Source organism: Octodon degus, unplaced genomic scaffold (genome assembly GCF_000260255.1).
Source record: "Octodon degus isolate 3935 unplaced genomic scaffold, OctDeg1.0 scaffold00400, whole genome shotgun sequence".
NCBI lineage: Eukaryota > Metazoa > Chordata > Mammalia > Rodentia > Octodontidae > Octodon > Octodon degus.
In genome coordinates, this window is record NW_004524976.1 from 231981 (window position 1) to 258099 (window position 26119).

Below are 26119 nucleotides of genomic sequence, written 5' to 3' on the forward strand. Positions count from 1 at the left end.
AAAAATAAAAATAAAAATAAAAATAAAGAAAATAAGAAAAATAATGATGGGTGAGAGACAGAGACGTAGATACAGACAGAGAAACACAACCTAAGAGAGAGATAGAGACATCAGCAGAGAGAGACATAGAGAAAGAGCAATGGACAAAATCAAGAGGAAAAACATGTTTAAGGAAGATGAAACATGTTTAAATGCAAAAGGAAGGGCCCTGGCGCCAAGCGCTCCTAGTGAATGAAAACTTCTATAACGCACTCAGGACCCTGGGATCCAGCTCAGCGTAGCCCAGCAAGTGTGCAGGAGAGCTTTGGACTTCCTTGCACCCGCGGGACCCCTCCAGACCAAAATTCAAGCACCCACATGAATAAGACTCTCCAATGTTCCCTCGGGATCCCTGAAAGCCTCAGGAACCCTCACCACCAAGCCCACCAAGTGAGTGAGAAATTCTGCAACTATCTCCGGAGGGCCAGATCCAACCCAAGCCTAGACCCAGCTAGTGTGTGGGAGAGCTTTCCCCTGTGCTCCCTGGGCCAGGGGCACGACAGAGAGGCACAACAGGTTCACTTCCAAGGGATGTAGCAGGAAGGAGTTGAATACAACAGATAGAGCCAGGCCAGGCATAACTAGATACACTCAAACTTAATAGATCTGCACCCGAATTTCAGTAGGTACTAAGTTAAAAATTGCACCAAACCTCTACATCAAAGGTCAGAGGTCAGTGCTATAAGAAATGACAAAGACAAGGAGCAAAATGTAATCTCAGGCCATGAGCCCACCCATAAAAATGCAGAGGACGCTCTATCAGCTGAAATGAACGAATGAACAGCATCAGAAGTAAAGAAACAAGAGCAGAAAGCTATAGAGGAACTCAGAGCAGAATTATTCCTGAAATTAAAAAATATATACATTTGAATACATAGCATCTGAAGTAAACGATCCAATACAGAAACCTGTGGGGGAAACCCAATGCCCAACAAGAGCAACTGCAGAGGACACTAGCTCGGCTAAAGTGTATGAATTAACACTGTCTCAAGAAAAGAAACAACAGCAGAAAGGTATAGAGGAATGCAGAGCGGAATTATTCTCTGAATTAAAAAAGAGATTTCTGAACTCATACCATCTGCACTAAAGAATAAAATAGGGAAACATATAGAGAAAACCCAATCTGAAAAAGACTCTGCAGTAAAAGAATTAATAACTGCCACTAAAAAAGACATTGATAAAAAAGTAGAAGAGATTAGAAATGTGATGGATTCCTTGAATGAGCAATACAGGAAAAATTAGATTACATGAATCAGAGTAAAAGAGAAATAGAGGAATTTAAAATATCATTCACAAACTTGTAAAAGTTTCAGTGAAAGTGAATACGGAGTCTTAGAACTTGAAGGTGCTGGTGCAGCTAGTTAAAAGGTGAGAAAATATCTCTTAAAAACAACTAGGATGCAGGAAAAAATAATCCATCACCTGAAAGATGATGAAAAGATGAACACCATGAGACTAATAGGTATCAATGAGAAAGATGGAGTCAATACAAATGACATTAAATAAATATGGGCAGAAGTAATAGCACAAAACTTTCCAAATATGAGGAACAATCTGACATTCAGTTAAACAAAGACTACAAAAGGCAAATAACCTCAACACAATTGAAAACGCACTGAGATATAATAGCCGAGATCCCAGAAATCCAGCACAAGAATAATATACTAAAAGCCACTAGAGAAAAGAAGATCACATTCAAGGGAAAACCCATGAGAATAACAGTCGACTTCTCTTCATAAACCATGAAGGCAAGAAGAGCATGGTGCAGAGTACTTCGAGTCCTCTATGAAAACAAATTCCAGTTCAGACAATTATACACTGAAAAACTCTTTCAAGTTTGATGGAGAAGTGAAATACTTCCATGACAAAGAAAGCTAAAGAATTTCATGATGATAAGGCCAACCCTACACAGACTACTGAAAGATGTTCTAGAGAGGGACCAAAATGATCAAAACTCCACGAACAAGAACAGAAGGAACCCACTAAATAGGGCAAACAATTAAACACAAGACAAAAAGGAGTAAACAACAGCAGGCAAATAACATGTCAATCATAGGTAAACACATATCAATTATAACCATTAATATAAATGGACTCAATTCACCAATTAAAAGAAATAGATTGGCACAGTGGATTAGGAAACAAAATCCAATAATATTCTGTATACAAGAAACACACTTAACTCAAAAAGACGTTAATAGGATTAAAGTCAAAGGATGAAAAACAAAACTACATGCCCCAGCACATCAGAAAAAAGCAGGGGTAACAAATCTGTTCTCAGACAGTCTCAACTTCAAACAAAGAATGATCAAATGAAACAAAGAAGGACACTATACACTGGTTAGGGGAAAAAATCAAGAGAGGGATGTAACGATCATAAGTATCTATGCACAAAACATAAGAGTCTGAACCATATAAGACAAATCTTAATGGACATGAAAAATCTAATATCTAAGACCGCAGTCTTAACAGGAGACCTTAACACACCCTTATCTCAAAAAGATAGGTCAACAAGACAAAAAATTACCAAAGAAGTAGCAGAACTGAACAGATCTTGGAACAAATGGACTTGGTGGACATATGCAGAGTGTTCCAGCCAACCACAGTTGAATACAATTTTTTTCACTTGCACATTGGTCATTTACTAAAATATACCACATACTGTTCCATATACCATGCTTAAGTATATGCAAGAAAACAGAAATTATCCCATGCATATCATCTGACCACAGTGCAATGAAACTGGACATAAACAATGAAAAACCCCTAAATACATGGAAATTAAACAACACAATACTCAGCAATCAATGGGTCATAGATGAGATTAAACAAGAAATTAAACAATATCCGCAATTCACCAGAAACACCCCCTAAATACATGGATATTAAACGAAACCTTACTCAGCAATCAATGGGTTACAGATGAAATTAAGCAAGAAATTCAACAATATCTACAATTCAATAAAAATTCAAATACAACTTATCGGAATTCATGGGGTGCGATAAAAGCTGTTCTCAGAGGGAAATTCATAGCTGTGAACTCACACATTAGGAAAACATAAAGGGAACAAATAAACACCCTAATGCTGCACCTCCAACATCTAGAAAAGGAAGAGCAAACCAAACCCCAAGCCCAAAGACGTGAAGCAATCATAGAGATGAGAGCAAAAATTAATTCAATTGAAATGAAAAAAAAGAGTTCAAAGAATTATCAAATCAAAAAGCTGATACTATGAAAGACTAAACAAAATCAATAAGCCCATAGCTAACATAATCAAAAAGAGGAAAAAGAAATTCAAATAAAAAAAATAAGGAATGAAACAGGTGCAATCACCACAGACCCAGTGGAATTCCAGAAGATTAATAATAGCTACTTTAAGAATTTTTACACTCACAGATTAGAAGACACACATGAAATGGACAGGTTCCTAGACAGGTATAAATTACCAAAACTGAATCAAGAAGATATACCAATTCTGAATAACCCAATAACACCCAATAAAATAAGAAATTTTATAAAAAGCCTGCAGACAAGGAAAAGTACAGGTCCTTATGGATCACAGCTGAATTCTACAGGAAATTTATAGAACTTATATTCCCCTACACTCCTCAAACTCTTCAATGAAATGGAAAAAAAAGCAGTCCTCCCAAAATCATTCCTGGAGGCAAGTATTATACTGATTCCAAAACCAGGAAAACACACAACCAAAAAAGAACCAAAAAAGACAGGCCAATCTCCCTCAGGAACATATATGCAAAAATTCTCAATAAAATCTTATCAAATAGAACACAGCAAGTCATCAGGAGATCATACACCATAACCAGGTAGCATTCATCCCACGAGTGCAAGGATGGTTCAATATTCGAAAATCTATAAATTTAATGCACCACATTAATAGAGCGAAATCTAAAAGCCACAGGATCATCTCAATTGATGCACAAAAGGCTTTTGACAAAGTCCAACACTCATTCATATTCAAAGTCCTACAGAAAATTGGAATAGAAGGCCTCTACTTCAATTTGGTAAAAGTCATCTATGACAGCTCATGGGTTAATATAATTCTAAATGGTGAAAAACTGAAATATTTTGCTATTAGATCTGGTACAAGACAAAGATGCTCTCTATTACCACTCCTACTCAATATAGTTTTGGAATCATTAGCTAGAGCCATGAGAAAAGAGAGAGAAATAAAACGAATAAGAATAGGTAAAGAACAAGTTCAATTATCATTATTTGCAGATGACATGACACTTCACTTGCAGGACCCAAAAAATTTCACCCAGAAGCTACAAGAATTGAAACACAAATTCAGTAGCATAGCAGGATAAAAAGTCAGTTCTCAAAAGTCAATACATTCCTCTACACAGATAACAAACACACTGAGAAGGAAATTAGAGAAACAATACCTTTTAAAATAGCACCGTGGAAAATGAACTACCTTGGAATTCACTTAACCAAAGAAGTCAAAGATCTTTTTATGGAAAATTACAGTACTCTGAAAAAAAGAGATTATAGAGGATTTCAGAAAATGGAAAGATATCCCATGCTCCTGGATAGGAAGAACCAACATCGTGAAGATGTCCTTACTCCCAAAATTGCTGTACAGATTTAATGCAATCCTTATCAAACTGCCACCAACATACATCCAAGACCTAGAAAACTCATTCCTAAAATTTATTTGGAATCAGAAAAGACCTAGAATAGCAAAGTCAATCCTGGGAAACAAGGACAAGGCAGTAGGCATTACAATTCTTGACTTTAAATTATACTACAAGTTTACTGTAATAAAATCAGCATGGTACTGGCAACGAAATAGACCTGAGGATCAATGAAATAGATTAGAAGATGCAGAGACCTCTTCCGACACACTCAGCCACCTGATCTTCTACAAAGGGTCCAAACACACTTATTTGAAGAAAGATAGCCTCTTTAACAATTGTCGCTAGAAAAACTGTCTCTGTACATGCTGAAATTAAAACTTGACCCAGATCTGTAACCACAAACTAAGCTAATGTCAAAATGGATCTAAACATTAAAACAGAAATACTAAATCTCCTGGAAAAGAAAGTAGGAGGAACTCTTGAAGACATAGTGGAAGGCAAAGAGTCCATGAACAAAACTCAAATCACATGGGTAACACTTGAAAGAATTAACAACTGGGACCTGCTCTTACTGAGAAGTTTTTGCATGTCAAAAGAAATTACCACCAAGTGAAAAGACAACCCACAAATTTTGAAAAAAATCTTAATTAATAACCACTCAGAAAAAGGTTTGCTCCCTAGAATATATAAAAATCTAAAATACATTAGGACCCCTAAATTTAAAGACCTAATCCAGAAATGGGCAAATGAGATAAACACATACTTCTCAGAGGACAAAAATATAGAAGCAAATAAATATATGAAAAAATGCTCCACATCACTAGCCATCTGTGAAATGCAAATTAAAACAACATTGAGATACTACCTCACCCCAGAAAGAATGGTATCATAAAGAAATCACCCAACAATAAATGTTGGAGAGGCTGTGGTTAAAAAGGAAAGCTTCTCCACTGCTGGTGGAATGTAGACTAGTGCAAACATTATGGAAATCAGGGAGGAGACTCCTTAAGAAACTAGAACTGGAAACCTCATTCAAGCCCGCTATCCACCTACACTTGGAATTTCCCAGAGGAACTGAAAATGTCAAATCATAGTGATATATGTGTACCTACATTTATAGCAGCACAATTTGTGGTAGCCATATCTTGGAAACAACCAAGATGTCTGTCACATGAGGAATGGTTGAAAAATATGTGGTATTTGTACAATGGAGTATTACTCAGCTGTAAAAAATGATAAACTTGAATCATTTATATTTAATTGGATGCGACATGAAGATATACTCATAAGTGAAACAAACCAGACACACATATGTGAATATCACATAGTCTCCCTAATATAAAACATCAAAAGAAGAAATAAAAATAGAAACATATAAAACAACTAAAAGGAAAGCGAGAACTTGAGGATTGGACAGTGAGGAGAGGGAAATGAGAAATGCTGAGAAACAGGACAAGGAAAAAGCCATACATTTGTGCACACAAGATGAGCAGTGCAGTGATCCTGAGAAAAATCAGCAGGTTTTTCAAACTAGCAGTTAATTGGTAGGATTCTCAACCTGACTAACTATATATGCTGATATCTGTGAACCAAGCAACTTCACTTAAGATAGCAATGTGTAATAGATGGGTCACATTTGGAATGCTTGTCAATCTGGTCTTCTAAATACATACTTCTTGTAATGACGTACCAATTATTACCATACTGTCTCACACGTGAAATGTGTTTTTTTAATGGGTAATAAGTGAAAGAAAAACACACAAAAAAGAAAAAAACTGTCACAGGACTGTCCTGCTACAATGCTGTATATGGTTAGATTTCTAAATTACTGTATAAAAATATGTTTATTCCTATTTTTAAAAAATTGTCTTCATATTCTGTACAGACTTAAATTTCAACACATCAATACTTGATAGAAAATACCTGTTTCATGTTATGTCTAAGATGTTTGATATTTAGACAGATAGGGTAAAACGAACTGCATATGTTTCAGGGTAATAATAAACTTCTCTTCTGGAGGGATAACAACCTAAGTTTGCAAATAAAAAATTGGAGAAAAAGAAGTGCTGCAAGGTCTGAAAACATTTTGTCCCTAGCCTTTGAAGGTCAGTGAAGACTGAAGATAACTGAGAGCCTGTACTGTAACATCACGTAACTCACTTGTGCCCCAAATTTTTGTGATCAAGGAGATTATGGAACCACAGAGGAAGGTGATTGATGATGTAGCGTTTTCCTAAGGAGAGTCACATGGAGATAAAATATTCTTTCAGGTTTTCACACAGAGCAAATTGGTCAAGCAATGGCTGTGACTCATCCATATGACTGACACTGACAAAGGATCTACAAATTGCAGTACAGGGTTACAGGATAAATCCAAGGGGACTTGACTGACTTTATCAGATACAAAAGTTACATTTATTGTTATATAGGTCTTGCTTTATCTTGGACTTAACCATCCAGCAGAAAAGTATAAAAACGAGGTATATAAAGTAAAGCCATATAAATATGCTGAGTTTTGAAAGGCTGTAGTAAAAAGTTCTGTGGATAACTGAATATTATTGTGTACTTCTGGACCATGTAGGATTGTTTTGCTGGATTAAAGCAACTATATAATTTAGATGGCAATGGAATACCCTTTTATGACAGGACTAAACAAAAAAAGGGGATACAAAGGATGGACCATTTTGTATTTGTATATACAGAATGGTTAGGATATATATACAGCTACTTTCACTTAATTCGGTGAGAAGAAAGATTCATAGTAGTAGTGTTTGAACAGGATATCCTGTCTGCTTCCTGTACTATGGATAACCACTAAGAAGATAGCAATGTACAATGTATTAACTATTGAAAATGCCCTATTAAGCAGCTTTGAAACTCTCATTAATATTTGTTTCTCAATAAAATAAATTAAAATTAAAATTAAATGCAAAAGATTGGCAGAAAACGATGCAATATAATAAGTACTTCCAATTCTGAACTTTGATGCTTCAATAAGTTTTTATTCTGCACCAGTGCAATTTGTTATATTTATTTCAGATTTCAAATATATTAGAGTGAGATGATTTGGCTTTGAAACCTTTCCAATTTTTCAACATCACAATGCTCTTAGTTTTAATGGACAATTCTTTTAAAAAAATCAAATGTTTTTGTCAAGAATGAAGTACCAATTGTAAATTACTAATCCTAGAATGCAATACAATAGTTTCTATTTCAAGATATACATTTTGTGATCTAATAATATAACACAGGCAGCCAATAAAATTTCTTGGATGAGTGGTACATATTCATAAATATTTATTACAATATTGTTTGTCGGAAGAACAATTGAAAATGGTTGGAAAAAATAGGAGAATCATTCTGTAAAATGCAACATTTATGTATTATGAAACCAATCTTATACAGTTATTTTGCCAAAGCTTCAAGATGACTATCTATAAACATTTGCTTATTGACAAAAGCCAACTTAGAAATAATATGTATGATATAGTCCCAATATTATAAAAACAAAGACATCATAATGATGTACCATTAATGAGTACCGTGATTCATGATCCCTTTTGTTTGAAAGTATTTTTTAAGCAGAAGTATTTGTTAAAATTTTATTTTAATTCGCAAACTCTGCAGAGTGACAAACATAACCTTGGTCCTGTTTCCCACACAAATACATTGTAGCCATCTTTTCCAAAATTCTAGAACAAATTAAGTTCATGTCCCACTACATAAGTTGGAACACTTTTATACAAAAATTGTTGATCTATAAAATAGTCCTTATTGTTATTTAATTATATTTATGTCACAGGAATATGACTGGACTTGGGGCAGAGGTAATGTTATAAGACTGATGTCCTTTTTCACTTTTATATGCTTTCCTTGTATACAAAAATAATTTTTTTATAATTTGCTGATATAAAAAGGAAATATTTACTTTATAAACCTAAAACTAAATACTGGAACACAATAATTTTTTTAATATCAAGCATGTGAAAAATGCGGGTGTAGCAAGTGCAAGTGTGGGTGATGTAGGGCAGAGAGCAGAAGGAAGACTGTAAGGGAAGTCAAGCTGGCCATTCTTTATCTAAATGTCTTCTGTACCTCCAGTTCTCTTTGCCAGACAGCGCCAAATATTCCTGTGGACCTCATTTGGATGAGCCCTGTTTATGTTATTTATACTAACACTGACCTAAGTCTAATGATTTTTGTCCATCAGTGAGAATCCTTTTCCTTGAAGCAATTCACAGCCTTGTTCTCATTCTTGTAAAGACCTGGGGAGTCTAAGAATAACAAACTGACTGCATTTCTCCTTCCTTTTTTGGTAACTAAGTTAATGACAGAATACTATGAGACATTCTTCAAGGAGTCTTGTTTCTCAGATACAGAGGAATATGTGCTCATCTCACTTCTAACTGCAGGTCAACCCCTCACACATCAATATACCAAATTGTAATAGAAATGAATATACTTCTAGCATTGAATAGAGACGATATTATAAAAGAGTATGGAAGAGGTGACCAGTGAATTCTGTTGGAACAAACAGTGGTCTTAGATACTAACAATAAGTTCCCTGAACTGACATGACAATGAGATAGGAGATATTTGCAGAAAAAGGCAACACAACTTACTGCTGCCACTGAAGAGAGAAAAAACATGGAGAATTGCAGTGGACTGAGCCTAAATACTGTGGAATAGAATTGACATTAGCTGAAATAGGACCATAGCAAAAAGGAAATTTAGAGGGAGGGAATTAAGCATTGTACATGAAGTATGAAATTGTATGTGCCCATTAGATATTCAAGTGAAGATATGAATTAACAGAGAAATGAAAATGTTTGGAATTCCTGACAGAGTTGGGCTTTGGAGATTTGTATTTGAGAGGTTTCACTACAATGATAACTTCTATGACCACAGATCTCAGCAAGAAGTGAATATGGGGCTGATACCAAAGCATGTCTACATCCAAAATCTGAATAAACAAGTAAAAATTCAGTAAAACAAAATAAAACGAGTAACTTTAAAGAGGGACAAAAAAAGGAAAATCTCAGTTAGTTGAATGTTGATGAGAAAAAAGGTATTATTAGAATATATATAGTTGTTATATCTTATTTCTGTATCTCTTTGAGTAACCCATTTGTTATGTGTACTGAATGGTGAAAGTTGAATTAAACTACATTCATCATAATCAGTGATATCAAAATTAGAGCAAGTGACTATTGACAATACTTTTGGAGATTTTGACTATAGAGGGGAGAAAAGTCATGGGATTATAACTGGAGAAGAAAGTAGAGTGGGCAGAGAATGTTCATTTGATTTTAAAGATGCAAGAAATTTGAACACACATATATATAGGGTGAGAATGATTTGAAGGAGGAAGTTTTGAGATTGATGAAGCAGCAGAAGAAAGCAACACAGAAGAAGAAAGTCTTCAGTGAGGTTAGTGGGACTCGGATGTGTAGCTCAGAAGCAGAGCTGGCCTAAAATGAAGACTGAAGCCACTCATCCAGGAAACCAGATAGGTAATGGACACCAGATGTAAATTTGCAGACTTGTTGAGTGTGCAGCTGAAATTTTTATGCTTTCAAAAATAAATGAGACATGGGGCTGGAGAGATGGCTCAGTGGTCTAAAGCACCTACTTGGAACAAGCTTGGCAAAGCACAGGGACCGCGGTTCGATCCTCCAGCACCACATGCCAGCTAGCCGCGCCCCCTGGTGGGCTGAGCTGGCCACACACACACACACACACACACACACACACACACACACACTAAATGTTAAAATAAAAAAAAATAAAAAAAAATGAGACAAAAGCATCATTTAAGAGTAGATGCTTGAGTTAAAAGAGCAGAGTATACAGAGCAGAGAGGATGTAACGTACTACAATTTGGTAAATGTCCATACCAGAGAAGCACACTAGAAATTGGAGACAGTTTGGAACTGTATCCATGAATACTACTATAAGCTATTTATGTATTATTCCAAGATAATTGTTCAGTAGTTGGGCATAGTTCACTAGTCCTTTTCTCAGTTTGGTACAGGCAAGGAAATGCTTGATAGATGATTTTAATTTTTTCTGTATTTTACTAGAAAATACAAGGAAAGGTAGTTGTGTACACATGGAATCTAGAGAAAATTTGTCAGGAAAAAGATAAGGTAGCGATTAAGAAACTGCTTCATAGGAAAACAAGAAATAGAGAACAGAACAAGATCTGAAAGGTGCCCCATCTGCTGTTGGTCAGTGGTGTAGCCATACACTGAAGTGAAACAGAAGGAAGGTGCTCAAGAAATGAAAGTTTCAATGCACTGAGAGGTTAGGATGTTGTCTCTTTTGTGTGTAAGTGATTGAGATTTAATGCTTTCAGAGAACAGATTGATTAGAATATGGAATGATGGAAATATTTCTTTTTTAATTTTATTTATTTAGTGTGTGTGTGTGTGGTGTGTGGTGTGTGTGTGTGTGTGTGTGTGTGTGTGTGTGTGTGGCCAGCTCAGCCCACCAGGGGGCAGGGCGGGCTGGCATGTGGTGCTGGGGGATTGAACCAGGGTCCCTGTGCTTTGCTGAGCTTGTTCTAAGTAGGTGCTTTAGACCACTGAGCCATCTCACCAGCCCGGAAATATTTCTTGTATAAAGAAATGGGAAGATGACAGGCTTGAAATTCAGGCAAGGCACCATGGAATATATTGTGTGAGGTGGAGAAAGCTATAGCTTTACAGTATTAAAATAAAAAAAAAAGACTTGGATGATGAAATCTGAACCCAGAAGCTTGAGCTTCTTAAAAAAAGAAACTCCATATGAAAATGAGGGGAAATTAGTTCCCTGACTTTTCCACAGTTCCTCATTATGAGGTGGAAAACACCATAAACAACTAAATGTCTCTGCAGAAGGATTGTTATTGTTATTGGGTCTGTTTAAAAGATGACATTCTCTATGGCCACTATATTATATAGGCTTGTGTCTCTTGCACTTTTCCCCTGCTGTGGCATTGAAGAAGTTGTCTTTTTATCTTAGAGATATAATGTTTCCCCATCAGTGTTCACATATGCCAAGTGATTTCTTTCTTTTTTTTGTGATACACAATGTCACTTAAAAAATGATAGGAATTCAGCAATAGTAGTTATATTGCAAGTTATTGTTTTCAAATTAGTTATTTAGATTAACAGATAAAATCTTATAAGATTGGTCAAAAAAAGAAAAAAAAAACAACTATTGCTTAAAACAGAGAGGTAGAAATTAGCAGAACAACTATCCAAGCTATTACTCTCCTATGTATATACATAATTTTTTCTCTCCCTTTCTTGTTTTGTTGTTCCTTTCCCTCATTCCAGTTGTTCCTTTCCTCAGAATAGCTTCTTTCCCTTTCATGGTATCCATGTTACCCTTCAGATTACATCCACTCAGGTTCCATAGTGTGGGAAGAGACAATGTGATGACTGCACACGTGGGTCCGATTTATTTTACTTGCCAGTGTGGTCTCTAGTTGCATCCATTTACCAATAAAAGCCTCAAGTTTACCATTTTATATACATAAGTAATACACTATTGTGTAAAAATACCATTTCTTTATGCATTCATTCCCCAGTGGTAGGCATTTGGATCAGTTCCAAGATGTAGCTAGGACAAACTGTGCTGTTCTATACATGGATGTACATATATAGCTGTGGTATGCTGCTTTCAGTACTTCTGGAAAAATACCCAGGGGGGGAATAGCTGGATTGAATGTGACCTCTAATCCTAGTTTTATGAGGATTTTCATACTGATTTCCATTGTGGTTGCACAAAACTGTATACTCACCAACAGTGGAAAAGTGTTCCTCTTTCCTCACAGCATCATCAGCATTTGTAATTGGTTGATGTCTTGATGATAACTTTTCCTTATTACTTTCTTCACTGAATGAAGCCTACTCATTTTTCACAGCTTAACCTAACATGACTTCCTTTATTCATTGATGTATAAGTATTTACAGCAGTGTTCAAATTTTGACATTAAAATTTTAGGCTAACATATGCTGTCTGCACTTTTGAGTGTCCATAAGGGAGTGACTATATTTTCTTCTTTGGTCTAGTCTGAAATCAACTTTCTTTTAAATTGTTCTGAATTTCTTTCTTCCAAAATATTTATGTTGGAACTTGTCTGAATGTTGTAGGTGTAGTTCAGAGTAAAGAACCACAAGATAAAAAGATGAATCAAGTAGACTTAGATTCTCAAAATTAATCATAATATTCTTTAAGCTTGTACTTAACAATGTATTTAATGTACTTAATAATGTGAATAATGTACCTAAACTTACATTTAATCTCAGATTACTCATTTGGACTGAATGAACACCATAAGACCTGACAACAGTTTATTGAGCCTAAAATATTTCATATAAAAAACTCAACAAAATGATAGCAGATTTCAAGTGGTTTATGTAACAGAAGTTTGACTTTAAACCCTCCTGACAGACACAAGAATAGAGAAGGATACAAGAAAATGGTACATCACCTGCACAAATGATATAAGCTTCATCCTTTGGAAGACAAGATCTGGAGTTCCAAGGGTCAGAATAACACTGCCAGAGAGAGGCATCAGTTTTCTTACACTGGATTCCATCTACCCACTGTGGTCTAGAACCTTCCCTGGCAGGAACAAAAGTGTCAAGGGTCCCACTGTCCCCGCAGCCAAGATGTCTGCAGATCACTGACAAGGTCATGTCTTCCATGGGGCTGTGGCAGACACTGCCCCAGGTTCCATTATAGAAAACCTCCAGCCACCCAGCACACTCCTGGTCCTTGCTCACCACCCTGAGGGCCAGGAACTCTGAAATATAAAAGAGAAAAGGATGCAGTGAAGAGTCAGATCTTAAGTGTTCTGTCTCTTCTTAAACCTAAGTGGTGAATTCTCACTGATCTTTTGCTGAAAAACCTCTCACTGTGTGGAAAGACTGAAACTTCTATCCTTGTTCCTTGTTTTGCAAACTTGAACCAATCCTTCTCTTTCTGACACAGTGACATCACTGGCAAAGATTAGGAACCCTGATCAAGGTGATCTACAGGGCAAAAAGATCAATCCTGTTTCATCAATGAACATCTCATAGATCATGTGAAAAATAATGTGGATGGTTATTCAGGTGCACATAGAATGACGAAGACCCACATATGCCCAATTTCTGATCCTTGCAGTCTATCAATATATTGCCTCCTATGGCAAAGAGGCTTTAAGGACAAGATTAAAATAAGGACCTTTTCATGATGAGATTATATTGGATTTTCCAGAATTAGCCAGGAGACCCCTAATGAATCATGTCTTTAGAACTGTATTCTAAAAGCAGATCACCAGACCAGCCAAATAGCTCAGTGGATTAAAACATCTGCAAGCAGGCAGGAAATGGGAGTTTGATTCCTAGGCCTTCAGTGCCTTGCCCCACCAGTAGGGTGTGCTGAGATGGCAATTGAGACTGGGCATGGTGGAATGCACCTGTAATGCCAGCTCTTGGGAACCTGTAAAACAGGACAATCACTATAAGACTGACCTAGTAGTGAGACCCTGAACACCCTGTAGACCCTTCCTAAAACACAATAAATAAATAAATAAATAAATAAATAAATAAATAAATAAATAAATAAAAGCAGATCACCTTTCCAGACTGGTCAAAAGGAGATGTGACCATGCACATTTAGTCCCTTATTCATACTGCATTTGGTTCAAAGAAAAGGGTAACCAGGACCTAAAGGACAGCAGCAACTTTTAGAAACTAGAAGAGGGATGAAACTATCCTTTCTAGAGTCTCAGAGGAATGTAGTCTTACTGTCACCTTATTATTAATCCAGCCTGATAAGGACTGGTTATCTACAGGACTGTAAGATAATTTCTATTGTTCAAAGTCACTGAGGATGCACCACTTTATTAAAGCGGCAATAAGGATCAAAGTGTAGCCCTCCTGGCTTTGCTCACATAGGTATCTAAAAGGTGAGCCCTGTGTTCAGGTGGACATTGTAGAAAATGATGGTGTTAGGTGATAGAGTTGAGAAAAAAAGGACCAAAACGTCAGATGATGCAGGAGGAAGTGACAGCAACTCATCTCCTCCTCTTCTACAAAATCTGGCCCTAGGAAGGAGCCTCCTCCCTTTATACCTTTAGGAAATCCTCTAACCTAACTCTAGGGCTCAGGAACTATCCTTAATACCCTCCCTCTCCATCCAACACAGAACTATGTGAGCACAGACCTGAGCAGATGACTCCTGCGTCTTCCTTGTGCCAGCAGTCGTGTTGTCCCCAGCCACGGAAAGGGCAGTTCCACACGTGGAACTCTTCTCCTGTGAGGTTCAGCTCATCCAGCCATATTATCCCTGATCCCTGCCCAAAATGAGCAGACACTGTGGCATTGAGGACCGCTCCACAGTCTAGCCATCTGCACACCACTTGGCCATCATTCAGGTCCCAGCTGTCATCACAGATGGTGCCCCAGGAGCCCTGATGCAGGATCTCCACTCTCTCTGCACAGCGACCGCCCCCATCGACGAGGCGCAGCTTTCTGCTATCTGAGAAGAGACAGAGTCAGGTCAGAGATACTGACATGAGAAGGAGCAGGGTTCTGTCCTGAGGATGTCCTCACCTGAGGAGTTGGCAGCCAGGCCCTCTGAGGCTGCAGAGACTTCTGGGTCAGACAGGAAGTCATTGCTCTGTGGCTGTGGTTGTGTCCAGTTTCCTGCAGAGAGGGCAAGAGAGCAGGAACCTGAGCTACACCAAAGACAGGACAGTGCTGGTATCTGGAATGGAAACTGTGATATAGGAGCAGTGGTTTCCTATCCTCAAAGCTCATATTCTGCATGGAGATCTCTCCTTCTAATTATGCCAAACCTTTCTGTTTTAAGATTGAATGGTCATATCAGCCATCTCTTTTTTACTATCCATTCATAAATTTTATCATTAGCAGAAAGAGGCAGAATGTACAACTTACTAATACTGAGAAGTGTAGTAAACATTACTTGAAAGTGATTATAAAATTATTTCAATTTTTGTAGATCTCAAATAATTACTTAAATATATTCCATAAAAAATTAACTTGAAGACATGTCAAAGAAATTTTGTATTCCTAGAACATTACTATACAAATAATTATAACACCAAAAAAAGAGTCAGGCATGATGGCACATGCCTGTAATCCCAGAACTCAGGAGGCTGAGGCAGTAGGACTGCAGCAATTGTAAGATCAGCTGAGGCTATACACTAAGTTCAAGGCCTGTCTAAAATACCTACTGAGACCCTGTCTCAATAAACAAACAAACAAATAAATGAGTATATATCCTAAAAACCCTGATAGAAATTAGAAACCTAATATATAAATTATCTCCAAATTTATGTGTAAAGTAAATTTAGTGTCAATCACCATATTAATTTTGGTGTTATCTATGACAAGCTGATACTAAATTTTATGTAGAAATACATAAAATCAATAAAAACTAACATATTTGGCAATAGAGTTCAAACAAGATAGCATGTCAGCATCTTGTACTATGAATAACTATTACAAAGACAACAATATGCAATGTATTAATTATTGTAACTATCCTACTAACCTGTTTTGAAACTGTCTCATTGTTATTTCTTTCTCAATAAAATTAATAAAAAATATCATACTTGGCAAGAAAAGCAACACAATTTGAACAGCCACTTCAATTTGACTGAAGTTTCTCATATGTACTATAATGTTATGGCAACTGAAAAGACATGATATTGGTTCAAGGATCAACAGTTAACAGAGTGAAGCAGAACAGATTATATGAGTAAACTCAGACATAATAGAGCTCTTTTTATGACACAGGTAGCCTTGCTGTTGGGAGAAAAATATTCACAAGTAAAAATTCTGTCAGTTGATTCCAAAAAATGATATACAACTTTTCCTGAAATCACCATGCAATGCACAATAAAATTCCCAGAAAGATTGCAATTATAGGCAAAAGAAGAAATCTTTTGTATAAAGTATCTTTTGAGAATTTTATTTTATGTTCAGGTAGTTTAATATAACACTCAATGTATAGGTAATAGCTGGTAAACTGTGTTCAAAGTGAAATTAAGAGTTTGAGGCTCTTGCTCTTTGACCCCACTATGAAAGGTTGCTCTCTGCAGTGTGCCAGGCTGCCTTGGAGTGAGCTAAGTATGGACTGATCCCTCCAGTAACTGTGAGCTAATAAATGCTTTCCTTCCTTCATTTTGGGTGTTGGGTATTTGTCCCAGCAATGAGAGAAGAATAACTGAGACAGAACTTAGTATCACAAGAGAGGGGTCATTGTTGTGTCTAAACCTGACCATGTGGATTATGAGTTTTTAGGAAAGACTTATGGGAAGATAGGAAAGTTTCAGAGACATTGCCTACTTGAGAAGAGCTGAAACAGTTTTGACTCTTTTGTAGGGGAAATTCTGGTCAGAGCTCAGAAGACCAGAAGTCTAGTAGAAAGCTGGCCTGTAAAGACCAGGCTGGAGAGGTTTCTGCTGGAAAGAAGGACTGCATTGGTTTTTGTACTCTGGATCATTTGCATTTTGACTTGGCAGAAAAGCAGTCTGAATTTTGCTCATGTCCAGAGACTTTGCCTGAGAGTGAGTTTAAGTATGGAAGATTGATTAATCTTTCAAAAGATATTTCAAAGTAGCCAAATGTTGGGGCAGTGACATGACTATTACTAGGGGCTTTTAGTCAGACTTATGTTGAGAGTGAAGAGCAAGGAGTGCAGCAGGATGATTCAAAATGTTTTGAGTTTGGCCAGAAAGGAAGCTCCAATAAAGTTGCAGACTGTAAAGATAAAGATGAGAGGAACTCCATTTCCAAGAAGGAACCAGAGAATTAAAAGGATGGCCTGAGGGCATCACTGAAGGCAGAACGTCTCCACCCTTTGCAGCCTCAGAATTGCAAGGGTGAAGGACTATGCCTTGAGGGGAACACCGCAGAACCCCTTGTACCAGAATGGCAGCAGGGGTCATACCAGGTTCCAGAATGGCTCCTGCACAAGAGAATGTATTCCTCAGAATCAGGGTCAGAGTGCTCAGCAATCCAGGAAGTTGATCCCTATAGCCAAGAGGAAAAGGAAGCCTGGCTACTGTTGCAGCTGGCAGAAGACCTTGGTATCATCCAAACGGCATTGGTTTTCGGTGCTTTCAGAATGCAGGAGTTCTGAGGTTAAGAAGACTTCCACCTTGATTTCAGAAGAATGCTTGGAGACCAGGCAGTGTGCCCCTGAGAGGGCAGTGTGGAAAGCTGCATGTAAGAAGCCTATTCAGTGGAAACTGTTATGGGTCACTCAAAATAGAAGCCAGACCAGCAAGGTAAGAATTTATTTTTTGAATGGAGTATAAATCATTTAAGAAATAATATTCAGATATTTGTCTTAAATTTCAAAGTTATCTACAGAAAATTTATCATCACATATAACCTTACAGTATAATTAAATAAAAATACATGATTCTAAAAACCTCATGAAAAATTATTCTTGAATAGACAAGAAAGGTGACAATAAATTCAGCTTAAGTTTTAAACAGAAAACAGTAATATACATGTATTTCTTGATACACAGAAGTGCTGAATCCTAATCACATCTTGTCCCTAGGAGTATCTTTAGAATACTGCCAATACATGGGTGTATCTTACAATCGGCCACAGCTATGGTCATAGTTACAACATAGAATGAATAAGCATAGCAGTAGTTACAAAGGCAGACCATTTACCAAGATATAACAAGAATATATAGAAAGATATGAGAATAAATGATACATTAAACAGCAAACATAGAGATCTGATTCCTTTATAACATCCCTTGCTGTTTTAACACTAAATGCTAATGCAAAAGAAGTGTTCTACCAAATTTTAATATTCTCAGATACGAATTTAAAGAAGACTTTTATTACTGAGCTCAGGTTTGTCAGCTCTGGAAAGACTGAACAGCAGCAAGGTCAGGAAGTAGTGGGCTTTTAAAACATATAACCACATCCAGTTGAGTAAACAAATTTATCATCTGACACAAAATAATGATTTTACAATAAGCACTTGCCTGGCAATCCTCAGTACTGAAAAAAAGTAAAACAATATAACGCCTTTAGCACTACTCAACCTAATTTTTCTGGGGGCATTGTTTTAGTTTTTGATTACCTTGAACCTGAATACACACAGCCTTACATAGTTTGAGGTTACAAGGAGTTAAGTCCATTTAGTTTCATTTTTAAGTCATCTAACTTTGTTTATAGGAATTAGTAAGGAAGGAATTTTATCTTATCAAACAGCAAGAAACAGCCACTAGCTACTGAACAACCTAGGACAGAGGGTGAATACACATTTATCACACAAAAGAAAGCACAAGATTTTCTTCTGGCAGGACCTGTCTGGTCCAAGCCCAGGTGCAGCGTGGGTGAGACCCTCTTCCACTCCCTTAGGAACCCCCACCTCTCCTCACACCCCTGGCCCCCCACCCAGAGTGAGAACATCTACTACTTTCTTGGGACCCTCAGATCAAGCCCTAGCCAAGGCCCAGTGAGTGTGTGGGAGACGTTCCAGCTACCCTGCTCCCATGGGACCTGTCTGGTCCAAGCCCAGGTGCAGCATAGGTGAGACCCTCTTTCACCCCCTTGAGACCCGACCACCACCACTCCTCAGCACCCTCCCCCAGCCCAGTGATAACTTCTACTACATTCTGGGGAACCCCAGATCCAGGCCGAGCATAGGCCAAATGAGTGTGTGGGAGAGCTTCTGGCTACCCTGCGACAGGAAGACTTGTCTGGTATTAGACCAGATGCAGCATGGGTGAGACCTTCTTTTACCCCGTTGGGAATGCCCACAACTCCCCAGTCCCACCCTACTACAGCCCAGTGAGTGGAAACTTCTGCCAAGCTCTCAGGACCACCAGATCCGGCCCTAGCCCAGGCCCAGAGAGTGTGTGGGAGAGCTTCCTCTCCAACATACTCCACATTGTCCTGTTCAGAGTCAGCTTAAGACTGGTATACAAAACTGGGGTGAAACTCTGCAGCTGCAGTACCTGCAGAGGGAGTAGGGCACAGAAACATCCAGCTAGTCCAGGAGCAGAACATCTTGCCAGCGGGGCAAAATAGGATGACTCCCTAGGGCAGCAGCAGGAAGGAGCTGAGCACAGCAACCAGACCCAAGAAAAGAACAGCTGGATAAATTCAAACTTTGTAAATCTGCACGTGAATTTCAGTAGGTGCTATGGTTATAACTGCACAAAAGCTATACAACAAAGATCAGAAGACAGTGCTATACAAAATGACAATGAGAAGGAGCAAATTCAGTCTCAGACCCCAAAGCTTATCCACAACAAGTGCAGAGGACACTAACACAGAACAAATTGGGAATCACACAGCTGAAATTAATGAATGAGTAGATTCTGAAATAAAGAAACAACTGCATAAAGGTATAGAGGAACTCAGATTGGAAATTAAAAAAGAAATGCCTGAATTAATAGCATCTGCAATAAAGAATCAGACAGAAACATGAAGGAAAGTCAATGCCCATCCTGAACAAGTGCAGAAGACACTAGCTCAGATGAAATGTATGAATTAATACCTTCAAAAATAAATATGCAACAGCAGAAAGTCATAGAGGAATTCAGAGCACAATTATTTTCTGAAATAAAAAAGGAATTATCTGAACTCATAGCATCTGAAAGAAAGAATCAAATACAGAAACTTAGGGAGGAAACCCAATATGGAAAAAAAAACACTGCAGTAAAAGAATTAATAACTGCTCATAAAGGAGACCTTGATAAAAAAAAATAGAGGAGATTAGAAAAATGACAGATTCCTTGAATGAACAATACAGGAAAGAAATAGATTGCATGAAGTGGAGTCAAAGAGATATAGAGGAACTTACAATCACAATCAAAATCTTGCAAAACCATTTTAGTGAAAGTGAAGATAGAGATTAAGATCTTGAAGACGCTGATTAAGCTAGTGAAAAGGTAAGACAAGATCTCTTAAAAACAACCAGGATGCAAGAAAAAATAATTCACCACTTGCAAGACGATGCAAAAATAAAAAAGTGAGACTAATAGGTATCAATGAGAAAGAAGGAGTCAATACAAATGACATTAAAAAAAATATGGGCAGTAGTAATAGCAGAAAACTTCCCAAATATGAGGAAACAACCTGACATTCAGGTAACTGAAGCATACAGAATGCAAAGTAACCTCAACCCAATTAAAAACACACCGAGACATATGATAGTCAAGATTCCAGAAATCCAGCACAAGAATAATATAATGAGAGCTGCTAGAGAAAAGAAGTAGATCACATTCAAAGAAAAATCCATCAGAATTATGGCCAAATTCGCTTCAGGAACCATGAAGACAAGAAGAGCATGGAGAAAAGTATTTCAAGTCCTCTATGAAAACAAATTCCAGCCCAGAATACTATACTCTGCAAAACACTCTTTAAAGTTTGATGGTGAAGTGAAATATTTCCATGACAGAGAACAATGAAAGAACTTCATGATGACAAAGACCCTACACAGGCTCCCGAAAGATGTTATAGAGAGGGATGAAAATAATCAGAACTCCACAAATGAGATCAGAAGGAAACAACTAAATAGGGCAAATGATTAAACACAGGAAAAAAAAGAAGTACACAACAACAGGTAAATAACATGTCAATCATAAGCCAATACATCTCTATTATAACCATCAATGTAAATCCACTCAACTCACCAATTCAGAGAAATAGACTGGCACAGTGCATTAGGAAACAAAATCCAAACATATGCTGTATACATAAAATATGTTTAACGCATAAAGACATTCATAGGCTGAAAGTCAAAGAATGGAAAACACTATTACATGCCTCAGCACCACAGAAAACAGCAGGGTTAACAATCCTATTCTCAGAGAGTCTCAACTTCAAACCAAAAATGATCAAGCAAAATAAAGAAGGCCACTATATACTGGACAGGGAAAAACACAAGAGGAAAACATAACACTCATAAATATGTACGCACCAAACAAGAGGACAACCAAATATATAGAGCAAATCATAATGGACACCAAAAATCTAACATCCAGTACCACAATCTTAACAGGAGACGTTAACACAAACTTCTCCCAAAAAGATAGGTTAACCAGATAAAAAAAATAGCAACTAAATAACAGAGCTGAACAAGAGCTTGAAACAAATGGAAGTTGTGGACACATACAGAGTGTTCCACCCAAACAAAGCTGAACACACATTTTTCTCTCTGCACATGGGTAATTTTCTAAAATCGAACATATACTGGTCTATATGTCATGCATAAGTATATGCAAGAAAACAGAAATTATCACATGCATATATTTGACCACAATGCAATGAAACTGGAAAAAAATGACAAGAGAAACCCAAAAAAGCCCTAAATACACGGAAATTAAATGACACCCTACTCAGCAGTCAATGAGTCACAGATGAAATTAAACAATCAATTCAACAATATCTACAATTTAATGAAAATTCAAACACAACTTATCATAATTTATGGGATACGATGAAAGCAGTTCTCAGAGGGAAATTCATAGCTGTGAACTTACACCTTAGGAAAACAGAAAGGGAACAAATAAACACTAAGCTTGCACCTCCAACAACTAGAAAAGGAAGAGCAAACCAACCCCACAGCACAAAGACAGGAAGAAATCTTAAAGATTAGAACAGAAATTAATTCAACTGAGACGAAGAAAACAGGTCAAACAATTAACAAAACAAAAAGCTGGTTCTTTGAAATATTAAATAAAATCGATAAACCCCTAGCTAATAACATCAAGAAGAGAAAAAAATATTCAAGTACAAGCAGTAAGGAATGAAAAGAATCTAATTACCACAGACCCAGTGGAAATACAGAAGGTTATCAATAGCTACTTTGAGAATTTTACTCTCACAGAACACAAAGATGAAATGAACAGATTCCTAGAAAGGTACAAATTACCAAAACTGAATCTACAAGATTCAACTATGTTGAATAGCCCAATAACAGCCAATGGAATACAAGAAGTAATAAAAAGATACCTACAAAGAAAAGTCTAGGTCCAGATGGATTCACAGCTGAATTCCTCAAGAATTTTAGAAAAGATGTAGTCCCTATGCTCCTCAAACACTTAAATGAAACTGAAAAGGAACAAATCATCCCAAAATCATTCCTGGAGGTTAGTGTTCCACTGATAAAATAACCAGGGAAAGACACAACTAAAAAAGAAAGCTAAAGGCCAATCTTCCTCCGGAATGTAGATGCATAAATTCTCAATAAATTACTAGAAAACAGAATATAGAAAATCTTTTAGAAGATCAAACATCATGACGACGTAAGATTCATCCCAGGGATGCAAGGATGTTTCAATATTCGAAAATCTATAATTGTAATACACTATACCAATAAAACTAAACCTAAAAACCACAGGATCATCTTAATTGATGCAGAAAAGACTTTTGACAAAGCCCTACACTCATTCATGTTCAAAGTCCAACAAAAAATTGGAACAGATGGCCTCTACTTCGTATTGGTAAAAGCCATTTATGAAAATCCAATGGCTAACATAATTCTAAATGGGGAGAAACTGAATTCTTTTACTCTTAGATCTGAAATAAAACAACGATGTCCTCTATCACCACTCCTATTGAATATAGTTCTATAATTATTGGCTAGAGCAATTACACAAGAGAAAGAAATAAAAGGAACAAGAATATGTAAAGAAGAAGTTAAAATATCCTTGTTTGCAGATGACATGATACTTTAACATGAAGACCAAAAAACTCAACCAAGAAGCTAGTAGAAGTAATATACAAATTCAGTAGCATAGCAGAATACAAAGTTAATTTCCAAAACTCAGTAGCCTTCCTCTACACAGATAAGAAACACTGAGATGGAAATTATAGAAACAATACGTTTTACAATAGCACAGAGGAAAATGAAATACATTGGAATTCATCTAACTAAATACATCAAAATCTTTTCCAGGAAAATTACAGTACTCTGAAAAAGAGATTGTAGAGGATTTCAGAAAATGGAAAGATATTCCATGCTCCTGTATAGAAAGAATCAAAATTGTGAAGATGGCCATACTCCCCAAATTGCTGTACAGATTTAGTGCAATCCTTATGAAACTCCCACAAATATACTTCACAGAGCTAGAGAAATCATTTCTAAAATTTATCTGGAAGCAGAAGAGGCCTAGAATAGCAAAGACAATCCTGGGCAACAAAGACAAGGCCAGAAGCATTACAATTCCTGACTTCAAATTATACTACAAGGGCACTATGATAAAATCAGCATGGTAGTGGCAAAGAAATAGACCTGAGGATGAGTGGAATAGACTATAAGACTCTGAAGCCTCTACAAACACACTCAGACACCTTATCTTTGACAAAATGGTCAAAGATACTCACTGAGAAAAGGATATTCTCTTTTAAAAATGGTGCTGCAAAAACTGGCTCTCTACATGCTGAAAAATAAAATTTGACCTAGGTCTTTCACCATGCACTAAGCTAAATTCAAAATGGATTAAAGATCTAAACATTAAAAGAGAAACACTAAATCTCCTGGAATAGAAAGTAGGAGGAACTCTTGAAGACAGTGGTAGGCAAAGAGTTCATGAACAAAAATCAAATCACACAGGAAACATTTGAAAGAATTAACAACTGGGACCTCATCTTATATAGAACTTTTTGCACTTCAAAAGAAATTACCAACAAAGTGAAAAGACAACCCACAGATTTGGGAACAATCTTGACAAATATGTACTCAGACAAAGGTGTGATCTCTGGAATTGATAAAGAAATAAAAAAAAAACTGTGGCCCCAAAATTTAAAGACCCAATCCAGAAATGTGCATCTGAGATGAACACACACTTCTCAGAAGGTGAAATTAAAGAAGCGAATAAATATATGAAAAAATGCTCCACATCACTAGCCATGCATGAAATGCAACTTAAAACAGCATTGTAATACCATCTCACCCCTAAAATAATGATTATCATAAAGAAATCAACCAACAACAAATGTTGGAAAGGTTGTGTGGGAAAAAGGAACACTTCTCCAGTACTGGAGGGAATATAGATTAGTGCAACCATTATGGAAATCAGAATGGAGACTCCTTAGAAAACTAGGACTGGAAATCCCACTTAATCCAGCTATTCCTCTACTGTGAATTTTCCCGGAGGCTCTGAAAACATCATATCATCGTGATATATGTGTGCCTATGTTTATAGCAGCACAATTTGTGATAACCAAATCTTGGAAGCAACCAAGATGCCTGTGATCTGTGGAATGTGTGAAAAAGATGTGGTGTTTTTGTACAATGGAGTATTACTCAGCTATAAAGAATGATAAACTTGAAGCCTTTATATTTAAGTGGATGCCACTTGAAGATATACTCATAAGTGAAAAAAAACAGACACACATGTGTAAATATCATATAGTTTCCCTAGTATAAAAACTCAAAAGAAGAAATACAAATAGAAATGTATAATACAACTAAAAGGAAAGCAAGAAGTTGAGGACTAGACAATGAAGAAAGAGCAAGGAAAAGAGAGAGGAAACATGACAGAGGCAATCCATACAAAGTTATATATACAAGATGGGTAAGGCAATCATTCTGAGAATCTTTAGAAGATCTTTGAATCTAGCAGTTAATTGGAAGGAATCTCACCCTGACTAAATATTTATACTGACACCTGTGAACTAAGCAACTGCATTGAAGATAGCAGTCTGTAATAGTAGGTTCATGCTTGGAGTGCCTGTCATTCTGGCTTTCTGGATATGTGCTTCTTGTCATGACACACCAGTTGCTGCCATGCTGCCTCTCAAATAGATGATTATGTAAAATAGAAGGGGGTGTTGAATGAAGGCAGAAGACAGGAAAAGGAGAATTGCAGGACTGTCCTACAACAATGTTGTATGTGGTAAGATTTCTGGACTTATGTGTAAACATATATAATTCTTTATTCCTATTTTTTACATGTAATTTCGTTTTCTAAAATTTTTTGTCATATTCTGTAGGGACTGAATGTTTAATATATCAATCCTATATGAAAAATACCTGTTCCTTGTTATGCCTAAGATGTTTGATATTCAGACAGATAGTGAGGTTAAGCTCAGCAACCTAGGTTATATGGCAATAACAACAAACTTCTCTTCTGGAGGGTTTACAACCTAAGTTAGTTAGAGAAAAATGAGGGTCACAAGGGAAGCCAACATTTTGGCCTTAGCCTTCCAAGGTCCATTAAGACTCAGGACATATGAGAACCTGTTCTGTAACATCATGTGACTCAGTAGTGTCCCAAATTTTATGACCAAGGAGATTATGGGGCCAAAGAGCAAAGTGATCGATGATGCAGAGTGTGCCTAAGAAGAGTCACATGGAGAGAAAAACATTCTCTCAGGCTTTCATAGACAGCAAATTGGCCAAGCAATGGCTGTGACTCATCCACATGGCTGACACTGACAAATGATCTACAATCTGAGGTACAGGATCTCAGGATAAATCCTGAG

General features: G+C 36.9%; 2 protein-coding genes across 2 annotated transcripts in view; both read right to left on the bottom strand.

The window, feature by feature from the left end:
- Positions 1-26119, bottom strand: part of LOC101588615 (antigen WC1.1-like) — a 343741-nt gene that overhangs the window by 118999 nt on the left and 198623 nt on the right. The window lies entirely within an intron of this gene.
- LOC101587433 (antigen WC1.1-like) overlaps positions 13405-26119 on the bottom strand; it is a 15816-nt gene continuing 3101 nt past the window's right edge. The window contains exons 2-5 of the mRNA XM_023708572.1: positions 16259-16338; positions 15234-15326; positions 15038-15159; positions 13405-13438 (exon numbers count right to left, since the gene is read on the bottom strand). Coding sequence (XP_023564340.1) covers positions 13415-13438; positions 15038-15159; positions 15234-15326; positions 16259-16316 — 297 coding nt within the window. The 5' untranslated portion in view covers positions 16317-16338 and the 3' untranslated portion in view covers positions 13405-13414. The remainder of the gene's footprint in view (positions 13439-15037; positions 15160-15233; positions 15327-16258; positions 16339-26119) is intronic.